Source organism: Sarcophilus harrisii, chromosome 2 (assembly GCF_902635505.1).
Source record: "Sarcophilus harrisii chromosome 2, mSarHar1.11, whole genome shotgun sequence".
Taxonomy (NCBI): Eukaryota; Metazoa; Chordata; class Mammalia; order Dasyuromorphia; family Dasyuridae; genus Sarcophilus; species Sarcophilus harrisii.
In genome coordinates this window covers 596,165,069-596,178,182 of record NC_045427.1, presented here as the reverse complement: position 1 = coordinate 596,178,182, position 13,114 = coordinate 596,165,069, and the positions used below count along the sequence as shown (strand labels likewise).

General features: G+C 39.0%; 2 protein-coding genes across 6 annotated transcripts in view; one reads left to right on the top strand and one right to left on the bottom strand.

Annotated features, from left to right (window-relative positions):
* The window catches only part of FRMPD2 (FERM and PDZ domain containing 2), a 319,487-nt gene extending 312,718 nt beyond the window's left edge, over window positions 1-6,769 (bottom strand). Inside the window, exon 1 of the mRNA XM_031949366.1 lies at window positions 6,694-6,769. Coding sequence (XP_031805226.1) covers window positions 6,694-6,769 — 76 coding nt within the window. The remainder of the gene's footprint in view (window positions 1-6,693) is intronic.
* A 57-nt stretch (window positions 6,770-6,826) lies between these two features.
* Window positions 6,827-13,114, top strand: part of MAPK8 (mitogen-activated protein kinase 8) — a 115,567-nt gene continuing 109,279 nt past the window's right edge. The window contains exon 1 of one of the 5 annotated variants that reach the window (XM_031956294.1): window positions 6,827-7,091. The gene's annotated coding sequence lies outside the window, so the exon portion shown is untranslated. The remainder of the gene's footprint in view (window positions 7,092-13,114) is intronic. The other 4 variants (XM_031956293.1, XM_031956296.1, XM_031956292.1 and 1 more) reach the window with 4 other exon arrangements.

Below are 13,114 nucleotides of genomic sequence, written 5' to 3'. Positions count from 1 at the left end.
AATGAATCTTTCTAGGTCACAGCTTCCTCATCCATCAAATGAAGGATTGAACTAGATTGAGGATTCTTAACCTGGGGGGTCCAAGATAAATTTTGGGGGGGTTCTATTAACTTGGATAGGGAAATATGCTTCTTTACTATAATATAATTTAGATCCTTTTAAATTCTGTGTATTTATTATGTATTTTCAAAACAGTTTTTTGAGAAAGGCCACAGGTTTCATCAGATTTCCAAAAAAGTCTTATGACACAAAACAAAGGTTAAGAATTTCTGGATTAAATGGTCTCTCAGCTTTCTGATTTAAACACTCTTATTACTATATTCTAACAGCTTGGTTCTATTGTCCTCCTCCTTTACATTGAAAAATACTTAGCTAATACTAATTGATTATAGGCCTAGCACTGTATTGATGCTGTAAGAGAGATAATCCTTGCTCTCAAGATACTTACAATATAATTGAGAAGATGGCTCTAACGTAAAAGGCAACAACAAGAGATTTGGGTTCACATTTAGCCCCTACATTGGGTGATAGAATTTTTAAGGAGAATAGAAGTTCAGACAAAGCCGAGCTCAGTTAGGGCAAGAATAACCAGGAAAGGCTTCCAGAAGGAGGGGAACCTTGGAGAGTGGGCAAGATTTGCCCAGATGGAAAAGTATATGGAAGGCAGAGAAGCTTGTCTGATGAACGGCACAGAATAGGTGGCTATCAGCTTAGTCCAACAAAGAGAAGATCAGATTGGTACAGTAGAAAGCACATTCATTCTAGGAGCAGAGGACTTGAGTTAAAATTTTACTTCTGATGTTTACTAATGATGTTTAAACATATCATTTCACTTCCCTGTACCTCAGTTTCCTCCTGTGTCAAATGAGGAGCTTTAACTAGATGATCTCTAAGTTCTCTTCAAGCTAGAACTAGAATTCTATGGGAATCGACACATTTTCAATAGATTCTGTATTTCCGGATAAATTATCTCTTTTTATTTGCGTGCTATTATAGGACTAGCTTTTCTTTCTCTGGAAAATAATCTCGTACTAAAGCATACATTCAAATGCAGCAGGGAGGACATTGGCTATCTCCATCTTCCTCTTTTGTCTAAGTAATTATAGACCTAGTTGACTTGAATGAATGACCCTAGCACAACTCCATTAGTCTGTACACTGACGAAGATAGTTGGCTTGACTACAGGCATAATTATGAAGCATATGAAGTTTTTTTGGGTGTTCCTTTTCCTCTTTGAGTCCCTCCAGACTACCCTCTAACTTCCTCTCTACTCTCTTCCACCCAATGAAAAAAAGGTTCTAATGTCATTTATTCTACATTATTCCCTCTTATGAGCATAGCTAGAAGGAATACAGCATAATAGATCAGATTTTAGATTTAGTGTTTGGAAGACCTGGGTTTGAAAAATCCTGCCTCCAATTTCTCCTACGTATGTGATCATTGAAATATTTGATAGCCTTGAACCTATCACCTAATTTATAAAGTAAGCTTAATGGTTGGCAGTAGTATTTGTGGGGTTGTTGTAGAGCTTAAATCAGATAATTTATGCAAAGTATTTTACCAATTTTGGAGCCTTAAATAAATTTCAGTTATTTGTATTTTAAACCTCAGGCCCCTCTATGTGGAATAAAAGGATTTGTCTCTTATTAAAGGAATCTGTGACATCGAGGAGCAGATGGGAGAGTTTGGGAATTTTCCATTGTCCTAGTATGGCTTTCTATGGCTTTCTGTCTACTTTTAAGGACAGCCCTGAAAGTAAACTTAACTAGCTTTTAGTCATTTCAGTATATCTGGCTAGAGCTAGGGTGGGCGACTGAGAAGGAAAAGGATCAATAGGGGCTAAAGTGTCTATATTCTTCTCCTTAAGAAGCTTCCCAGGCCCCACTCCCTGGTGGAAGTTGAGTTACGGCTGGTCTAGCTGCACTTACAAAAAATCTGTTTTCAAAACTGTTGGTATTTGAGGACCCTATGATCTGAGCATCATTAGCTTTTACCAGATGCATGCACAGGGATCATGAGCCCATCTAGTTCAAGCAGAGTGTAGCAAATCCTGCTGTTTCTGTTTTCTAAACCTTCTCTCATTCTCTTGCCCATTCTTCCTGACTCCTCTTCCTACCACCTATCTCTTTCTTGTCAGGAAACAACTGGATATCAGATCCAGAACCCATTTCCATTGAGCTTTCTCTCTCCTCCACCAATAAAAATAATAACTGGTGTTTATTTTGAAGTTTACATGTTCCAGTCAGATTGGTATTACAACTACTACTCTCTCTCTCTCTCTTTCTCTCTCTCTCTCTCTCTCTCTCTCTCTCTCTCTCTCTCTCTCTCTCTCTCTCTATGTATATACGTATGTGTCTCTATCTCTGGCTCTGGCTCTCACACACATAAACACCAAGATTCAGGAATGCTAAATGTCCAATGCCACACAGATAGTGAATACCACAGATAGAATTTGAATCTACTACCTCCGATTCCAGAATTAGTATGCTTTCTACTATATGACATCCCCTCCCTACTTCCATAAACATTTAAGGGGAGGGGAAAGGCTATGATGTACAGACCACCATGTTAGTCATGAAAGGAGAGAAAACATTAAATTAAATATAGCTTCTATCCACAAGGGATTTATAGCCTTGTAATTGGACCCAACATGTACACAAAATAACACAAATAGTTAAATTTATGTCATTTAAGTATACTCAAATTTATGTTGATTATTAATAATTCAATTAATAAATAGCCCAGGAGATGAGACTTGACACTTTCCCTAGATCACTGTTAGTAGGAAACAAGTCAAACAGTGTCACAAGGAGCCTGAACATTGAACAATCCAATTAGTATACAGAAGCTTTCTTTGTTAATAGTAGCTACAAATACCCTAGGAAGTGTCCACTAGCAGCCTGGGGCAGCTGCATGGCATATTTAAAAATCCAGGTCATAAATTCACTATTACTGGTGACTGTCAACCCCTCTGCATTGTTTCTGGACATACCAAAGTAATTATAGTATCACTGGCATGCGTTCCATGGAAGATAGGTTGAGATGGGGCTAAAACATCAGCTTAGTTTCACAAGTGAGATCAGAAACTGGTTGATAAAGGATTAAAATAGGGAGATTTTAAGAACAGGGAGGTTACAATAAGTGGTAAAGGGCAGATTCAAGGGAAGTAAGAATGGGAAGGGTAGATGGATAAAGGAGTTTGATCAAAAAGAAGAATTTCAGAATTCAAAAGCTTGGAATTAGAGGCAATTCGAACTGATGGTAAAATCCAGGATTTGTCCAAACATTGGGTAGCTAGAGTGAATTAAAGGATTAAGTCATTGAAAATAAGGTAATGGAGGATTGGAAATTCAGATGAATGGAAGGACTCTCAGTATAGTTGCTGAAATCTTAAGGATATTAATAGGTGATGGAGTAGAAGGAAACCGTATGGAATATATTATGAAAGTTGGTATCATATAAAATCATAGCATCATAGAGTATAGAATTGGAAGAGAAGTTAGAGAATAGAGACTATCCCTCTCATTTTTCAGGTGAGGAAATGGAGTACCAGACAAAGTGAAGTAGACTCACCCAAGAGTATACAGGAAAAAAAAAAGAGTGAAAAATTAAATTCTAAATCTATTCATTGCTCTTGCGTCTGAAAAGGGAGGTACTCATTATTCCCATGATTTCTTCTATTAGAACTTTTTTTCCCTCTTTAGCACTAGTCTATATGTGTTCTCTCCCATTAGAATTCAAACTCCTTGAGGGCAAGGAGTTTGCCTTTATATTTATATTCCATATACTTAGCATAGAGTCTGGTTATGATACTTCTTTAAAAGGATTTGAGTGTTTGGGCATACTGTAGTCACAGAAAACAAAACTGATTCTCTCTCTCTCTCTCTGTCTTTCTCCGTCTCTGTCTCTCTCTCTCTGGTTCTCTTCCATTTTTTTCTTTCACCTTTCTCTGCTATCTACCTGGATCACTTGGGGGTGAATGGTTAAGAGATGTATATTTGTATCAAAACAATCTACCTTTTATCTGTCATTTTTACTTCCATCCCTCTATGTTTTCTCAGCCTTGTTTTCCTTGAAACTAACTTTCATTTTTCATTTCTTCAACCTGTCTCTGTAAAAGTGAAAATTAAACATAAACTTCTCCCCCTTCAAAAAATGCATATTCACAATCAAAAGACTTTGTAGGTTTTATGCTTTAAAAATAATAAAAAAAATAGAAAAAATAAAAGATTGTAATTTGTTGGCAGTGATGCATATGGATGAAGAGTGGTAAGTGATAATGTATATTTTAAGAAGGAATTGATTTTGACAAATGGTGAGACAACAAAGGTCTGGACATAGGTATGAGGAGCAGCATATCCATGACTATGTGTCTATGTATAATTTGGTAGCTATATATGTCTGATAAAACAGTGTTGTTAGTTTCCTCATAGATACCTGGAAATAGACAGCTTTGTACAAATCAGCAAGTATATCTTGAAGTGTAGCCAAATCACCAATGACTTGTGGTCTCACCAGAAAAGGTTCTCCCAATAAGGCAGAGAATTAAAAATGTTCCTATATTCAAATCATCCTTATTTTTCCTCATGGGAAAGGAAAGGGGGGATCCCTGTTTTTAACAGAAAGTAATAGCAATGGAATATATAGTGGGAAAAGAATGAGAAATCCGGATAGGGTAAAATGAAGTGTGTGTCTATAGACAGATCATTTAACTACTTTGAGGAGACAGAATGGTTCAGTGAATATTCAGTATATATACAGTGTTGCAATTGATATTGGAAAGAGTTTATTCAACTCTTGTCAATAAGCAAGCAATAATTTGTGTGACTCTGGGAAAGTCACATAAATTAGAAAATTTATTCAGTATTCTTATCTGTAAAAGGGGGACAGTGATAACTATTATCTGCATCAAAATATTTTTGTGAGGTTCAAATGAGATGATGTATTAAGGCACTTTTCACATTTTAAGTACTTTCTAAATATAGTTTTGATGAGACTTTAATTTGGACTAGTCAATCCTTTCCAACTCTAACATTTATATCTAGATAAAAATTGATTTAAAAGTGACTTAAATTGTTGCATAGATCATAGAGTGCAAGATTTGGAGTCAGGGAGATTGTATTCAAATTCTCCTTTTGACACACTAGCAATGTGAATGATGCATAATTCATTTAATCTTACTGAGCTTCAAGTAATGTTCTAGGACTTCTCTACTAATTTATGTCAGCTAGATGGTACTTAGTTATCTGTATATACATTAGTTCCTTAGAATTAATTTGCTTTTATATTTATATTTCCAGAACCTGTGAATAGGAAGTTCTTGGTCATAGGAGCACAGTTTTACAACTAGCCCAATCTTTCTTTTATAGATGAGAAATTAGATTAAGTGACTTGTTCAGAGTCACAAAGTCAGCTAATGTTAGAGATGAGATTTGGATTTGTTTCTTCTATGCAAAACTGTTAAAGTGAACAAACATTTATATAATTGTTATATATGTTACATATTAAATGTTATATAATAAATGTTATGTAAATGTTATATAAAAAGAGCAGAGAGGTGTTTTATGGGAAGATAAATATACTTATTGTTGTTCAGTCCTCCAACTCTGTGTCCCCATTTGGAGTTTTCTTGTCAAAGATACTGGAGTGGTTTGCCATTTCCTTCTCTAGCTGATTTTACAGATAAGTAAACTGGCTTGCTCAGGGTCACATAGTAGGTATCTGAGGTAAAATTTGAACTCTGGTCTTCCTATCTATCCATCTATCCATCCACTTTATCACCTTACTGTCCAAGTGAATGGATTACTGACATATAAATTATGCTTTACAAAATTTTTTTTTACATCACCTCGTTTGTGATTGGATTAGGTAATGCAATATTCTCATTCCCGTTTTACAGGTGAGGTCTAGCTAGTAAATGGAAGAGGTAGGAATAAAACCCCAGTGCCTTGAAATGGTACTAAGTCCACTGCATAAGACAAACTAGAGTAAAGGAGGAGGAAGGTAGTGACTGCTAGCTGGACCTGTTAAGGAGAAGTCTTCAAACCCAGGTTTACAAGTGGGCACAGCTGGAGTCTAAGGAAACAAAATGCAATACACGGATTCTTTTTTCAGCTTTACATTTTTGCCCCAAGGTAGATTCTCTGGCAAGGAGAAGCAGCACGGTATTTTTGGGTGGAAAGCATTGCCAGTTTTCTCTTCTTCGAGTTCACTGCCTGGCTGACCTGCAGGCTGTGCAGAAAAGGTGTGTTACGTTTTGTTTGTTTTTCCTTAAAAATAAGCTCGTATGCTAGAAGCATCTATATAACTTTGTGGTAAGGCGGGAACGTTTCCCCCTCGGGTCTCCACCTGGGCGTGCTAGCCTGGGAGGTACAAAAGTTGGCAGGGACTTGTGAGTACTTAAAGACCCACCTCCGCATTTTACAGGCCAGGAGATTAAGTGACTTTCTTCGAATTCACTCGGGTAGAGAGTTAGGAGAGAATCCCAGGAATTTGCCTTAGGCAAGGGGCCTCAATTGAAGCTCCATCTTTCTGGGAGAAAATTATTCATTGCACTTCCCATCCTTTAAAAAAAAAAAATTAAGTGCAACGTAAGTGCGAACTGTCAATATAAGCCACTCACCTAGGTAATTTACAAAACCGCTGTTCCCGCCCCCGTGGGGGCCCAGCTCTAGCCACGCCCCTCATTCATACTTCCATTTTTGCCCCGCCTCCTATTCAGACCCGCCTTTTCTCTCGCGGCCTCTGGGCTCCGGGCCACCCGGGTCATCCTGGCTTTGGCTTTCGGTGGCCCCGCCCCCCGGGCGCCAGAACGCCCCGCCCCCCCGCGGGAGGGGGAAACGGAGAGGGGGCGGGGACCTGCGGGATGACGTGGAGGCGTGCGCGGTGACGGCTAGCGCTCTTGTTCCTCAGCCGAGCGGCGGAGGCAGGAGGACGCGGCCCGGAGCCCGGACGAGCTCGGTGGAGCGGCCAGCCAGCGGCTCGGGCTCGGGCTCGGGCTCGGACGTCTGCCCCGTCCTCTCCTGCTCCCCGGCCGTCCCCGCGGCGACTCCGCGGGCCTCCTCCCTTCCGCGCGCGCTTCGCTTTCCCGGGTGAGTGCGGCGCCGGGGCGCGGAGCCGGGCCCGGAGCCCGGGGGCGGCTCCTCCGGCCGTAACCGCTGTGTTTATGTTATTGTGCCGCTGCCGCCGCGGTGACCCCCTCCCGAGGGGGAAGAGAGGGGAGGAGGGCAGGAAGGGGGAGGGGCGGGCGTCCGGGTTCGGGGGGAGGGGGCCTGCTTGGGGGCTGGGGAGGGGATGCCGGAGGATCTGGAGAACAATAGCGGGGTGAAGGGGGCCAGGAGGCGGAGGGGGCGGGGAGGAGGACCCAGAGGGGGAGGGGTGCGCGGGAGGGGGTGCGGGGATGGGGCAGTGACGTGCCGCTGCCGCCCCTCCGCCTATCCCCCCTCCCCCCCGCCGCCCCCGGGAGCTGGATGGTACCTACCCACCTAGCTGACTGGACCTTGGACTCCCCCTCCTCCCGCGGCGCGCGGCCCCCGAAGGAGCCTCTTTGCCTCCTCTGTTTTCCCTACTTCCATATTGTATTTTTACACGAGTCGGGGTGGGGGAGAACTTCTCCGAGACTTAGGGGGAGGGGGGAGATCCGTGGTCCCCGAAGGCCGGGACAGGCGAGGGAGGCGTGCTGTGAGCATCTCGCGGATACGGCGTAGATAAAGAGAAGAGGATCGTTTTCCTTCCTCGTTTGTGGTGGCTGAGGTGGTGGTCTCGGGCATCCTGGGTTTGTGCGTGTGGGTTTGTGTTTGGCTTTTTTGTGTTTTGTGGAGCTTTGTTTATGCCAGTTGTGCGTGCATCAGTTACATCCAGAGAGAGCAACGCAAAAATAAATAAAGAAAGAAAGATACAAGTTCCGGTGAGGGGGAAAAATGTAAATACCAGTCGGACAGTTTTAACTTCGTATGTTCTTATGAAATTTTAAAATCTTAATGCAGGGACTGCCCTTTTCCTTCATATCCCAAATGCTTATGCTTAGTTCCTGGCACATAGTTGATGCTTAATAAATTTTTCTTTACTGACCTTACTGTTGGATCCACTCTTTGTGCTGCAGCTGTATTATCTGGAGTTTGGGTAAGTTGGTAAAAGCATATTTTTTTTTTTTTCTGTTCCCGCAGTAAATTCAATAACATTTATCACCATTAGATTAAACAATAAGCACAGTTTACATTTAGGGATGGGGACTGAACTAGTGATTTCACTTCCAGGTAAGGAAATTCCCTCTGATAATCAGGTCGGTACTTCCTCTGCAACTGACCATCTCAGATGCCTAGGATGCTGAGAGGTTATGACTTGTCAGGAATATAGGGGCAGTATTTTCAGAGGACTGACTGAACCTTTGTCTTGATGGTTCCAAGGCCAGCTCTATCAATGGTACTGCTTTAACTAAGGTTTTTTAAAAAACACAAAACCCTTTGCACTAAGTACAATTAATTTACTTAATTTGGAGCTTACTCTGGCGTGTTTTGTTTCTGGGGCTCCTTGACGAGTTCAGTAGTCATTCCACACTTTATAAGAGCTAGAAATAGAAGGTAAAGTGTAGTTTAGTGTGCTATGTAATTGATGCCTTGGTTCTAAGTTCTAGTCTTGATTTCTCCTTTAATAAAGCTATGTTATAATTTAACACTTAAGATCTCATTTGTAAAATGAAGGGATTAGACTAGATTCTCCCTCGGATTCCTTTTGTCATTAATTTTCAATAAGTCCCCTCCAGGTACTTTTCCTATTTTTTAAAGTTTGGAGGATTAAATGTTTCACATGTTAGAAACTAATTAAACTTGAAATAAAATTATAATTTAAAAAAATTGCGCTACATTTTGTGTATACTTTTTTGTTAAGTCAAATATATTTATCATAAATTTGAAATGACTAAGTAGCCATACCCTCATGTGTACTACCAATCACCAGAGTAGGTGGATCTTTAATAATTTTGAAATGTTATTGCTTCATTAAACTGACCTTTAAAAGTCTCACTGCTCTGAAATAAAAAAAAAAAAATGTTCAAACAGTAAATAATTGTCTGAAAACTTGTATTATAAAAGGCACATGTTTTAGTAAGTCAGAAATTCTCATGGTAGCAACATATTTCCAATTTCCTTTGTTATAAAAAATTAGAGAAGCATATGCTCCTTAAACTGCAAGTGCTGAAATTTTATGTATTTATCTCTATGTATTAGTCATGAGACAGCTAGGTGGTACAGTAGATAGAGCACCAGCCCTGAAGTCAGGAGGACCCGAGTTCAAATTTGCCCTCAGACACCACTCTTAGCTGTGTGACCCTGGGCAAGTCATTTAACTGCAATTGCCTCAGCAAAAGAAAAAAAGAAGAAGAAAGAAAAAAATCTATGTATTAGTCATTTCTCATTCTCTTCCTCCTTAAGCCCTCTTGTAACAAAGAAAAATAAGTTAAAGTAATTGATAAAAATCTGTTTACAAAATTTGGCACCCATAGTTCTTCACTCTATAATCTACTTTCCTTCTAAGAAGGAAGTTGTTTTGTTCTCTTCTCAGAACTAAGAATTTTTATTATACTGTTAAGTATACAGCTTCCTTTTAGCATTTTTTCCTTGATATTTTTGTCATTGTGAAATTCTTCAATTGGTTCTGTTTTTCCCACACCTATATCACATCATATAAATCTTCTTGTGTTTCTCTAAATTATTCATGTTAATGTTTCTTATTATAATATATTTAGAAATTCCCTTCCTCTTTTTTAGTCCTTTTTTTATATAGAATATTGCTATATATAAAACTTTTCTTACTGTCATCCACCTTTTTAGAATATATGCCAGATTGTAGCTTCCTAGGTCAGAGGCTAGGAACAGTTTAGGGGCTTTTCTTATATAATTCCAAATTACTATATAACATGTCTTTGAGTGGTTCATGGCTTCAACAGCAGGATGTTCATTCAACAGAATTTATAAAGTATCTCCTATGTGCCAATCCCTATGTATGTAAAAGCAAAAACAGAAAAATTCTGTCTCTCAAGGAACTGATGTATTCTATTAGATGAAACAAACATGGACTGAGAAATTGAATACAAAACGGGAAAAAGTAATTTCAGGAGTGTGAGGGTATTGGCAAAAGACAGAATTAGGAGAGCTCCCTGTTCAGAATATGTCAGTTGATCTGATTTTTGAAGGCTTGTAAGGTTTCTCTGAGTTAAAAAAGAAAAGGGAGCTTATTCTAGGCAAGAAGATCAGCCTGTACAAAGCACAGAGATGTTGGTTGGCATATTGTGTGTGAAAAACAGCAAGTGTAGAGGATAGAGGGTCTGAGTAGGTACACTGGAGCCTGGTTGTGAAGGGCTTTGAAAGCCAAACAGAATTGGTATTTCATCCTAGAGGCAAGAAGAAGCTGTGTGAGTTTACTGTGCCTTAGGAATGTCATTTCGGCAACTGTTATGGAAGCTGGAAGATTAGAGAGACTAGATTTGGTTTCTGCTGCAATAGTTCAGGTAAAAGGTGATGACCTGGACTAAGATAGTAGTTGTGAGTAGAAAAGAAAGAGATATGAGGAACAGAATCAGTAAGACTTGGCAGGTAATTGGGGTTAAAGGAAAGAGAAGGGTAGAGGATGAGTGAATATGGGAACTTGGGTGACCAGAAGGATAGTGGGATCTTTAACAGAAATATGGAAGTTAGTAAGAGGATAGACATGTGGAAGTATCCATTAGGTACTCGATAATGTGGGACTGGAATTAAGGAAAACTGGGAAGGAAGGCATGTGTGTGTGTGTGTGTGTTTCCATAGACACACCTACATATATATACACACAAGCATGCACACATATTCAGAAGACTCCCAGATAGCTATACCCACAGATGTGCTTATATATGTGCAATTTATCTTCTGGGAGTCTTCTGGATGACCGTGATCCACCATTCCGGATGGAGGTGATAGTTGAACAGATTTAGATAGCCACAGGAGTTATCAGTACAGCCTGAAAGCGTTTGGGAGTTTCTGAGAATGTATATGCTGCTGTGAACTTTTAACAAGATTTCAGTTTACACCTTTTGATGTAAAAAGTTTTTTCTCCCCCTCTCCCTTGCTGTTGTCCTGTTGGCCATTTTTTTTAAGCCGTGTACTTTTGTCTCCCTGAAGTCTTTGCTTATTTGTACAAGAATTTTCTCTGCCACACATGCCATATGGACCCAACTTACTCTTTTGCCATCTGTACTTTCAGTTTCATTTCATGTCTCATCCATAAATATGCCATGTATTTCTAAGTCTTATCCCACATCATTATCCTCTATTCTGTGAAGTGTTTGAAATTAATCATTGCATTAGAATCAGCAAAATAAACGGAAGTGCTTTCTTATGAGCTATTTCTTTAGGGCAGTGATTTCACTTAGTCTTTGTATACATACATACATTTGTAGGAATATATATATGTGCATAGTATGCATATGTATTAAAGAAGAATTTTTAAAAGTGTTGCCTTGTTATTTTGATAGATAAAAAGTGCTAATGAAAAAAATTAGAAAATTATACACTGGAAAGGATGGAGTATACAAACTGAAAAATCAAGCTCTCACTGCCTTACTGAATTTTTACATCTAACAGTGGATCTTCTTTTGGGGTAGCAAGAAGGAGAAGATAGGTCTCCCTGTCAAGCTGAAGTTGGAAGCGTAATGAACACTCGGCCCTGATCTCAATACTGATTCAGTAGACAAGTTTTAAATGACTCTTGTTTTTCTACACTGGGCTTATTTCCCACTCCGTAGGTAGCCTTCTGATTCTAGGAGCTTACCATATTGGTGCTGGACCTAATACAGACACACAGTTGACTTAAAATTGACATAATGGAGCTTAAAACTGCCAAATTCAAGTTATCTGCCATCTTCAACTTCCCCAGCAGGAGAGACTATGGTAGGCACCACCATACTTGGTGTTGGCAGTGAATCTGAGGTGTGATTCTAACAAGTTAAAATGATAAAGCTTATTTAGCATTAATAATCACGGGGTTCTTTGTACTTGAATTTTATTGTTTTGTATTTAGGTCTGAATTTGGGTCAGTAGATGTTTTATTAGTAAAGTATGGCACTTGTTTTGGCACTCTAAAATTTATTAAGTATTTCCTCACAATAGGTCTGTAAAGCACTACAGATAGTTTTTGTTCTCCTTTTACAGATGGGAGAATTGATTCAGAGAGACTGTAATTTGTCTGTGTTCATATAAGTAGTTAATCTCCAGGGAGGACCTGAAACTCTTAACAAATTGAAGATGGTCTTCTGACTCCAAGTCAAATATACTTTCCCTTGCAATGATAAGAATTGGACCTGTGATTCACTGTTAGTGGGAGTTCTGTTTATGTTAGGAAAAATTATTTATTCTATTTACTTGGGAAATATTTAACAAACAAGTGAAAATACAATAGAACACAGAAAAGAATTACTCTAGGGTTTTTCTAAGTCAATATGTAGTCCACAGGGACCCTTCTGTAAGGTTTAATGGTGCCCTTTTTTATTTGAGTTTGATATTACTGCCTAGAGCACAAAAAGTTTAAGGAACTTGTGTAGACTCAGGAGGTCTAGAATCTCAAAGGCAGAACTGGAACTCAGCTATTCCTAGTTTGAAGAACAGCTATCCACTATATAGCACTATCTTTTTTTCATTCTACCATATAATTATATATTTTACTAAAAAGACGGGCTGTGGGGAGAATTCAAAAACATCCTGACAAAGGAGGAAATTTATTTTTAGACATTGCTTTTTGAGATACCCTTTGGCTTCCTTTACATCCAGAGGAAAATGCCTATAAGAAAGAAAGTTAATGTAATAATGAATTAAACTAAAATCAAATAGATTGGAATCTTCCTTATTCTGTCTGATGCAATTGTGGGGATGATCTCCTGAGAATTCTAAATAATCAGTTAAAAAAACCCCACAAAAACTTGAATCATTTTATTGTTAAATGAATCAGAAATCAGCCAGTCACAGAATATTCAAATTATAATTAAGAGCTTGAATTTGAACTATTAAGTATGACATATATTAATTTGTTTTGTTAGTGAACTGAAGTTTCTTATATATGATTCATACAGGCAGTCGAGATTCTTTAGTTA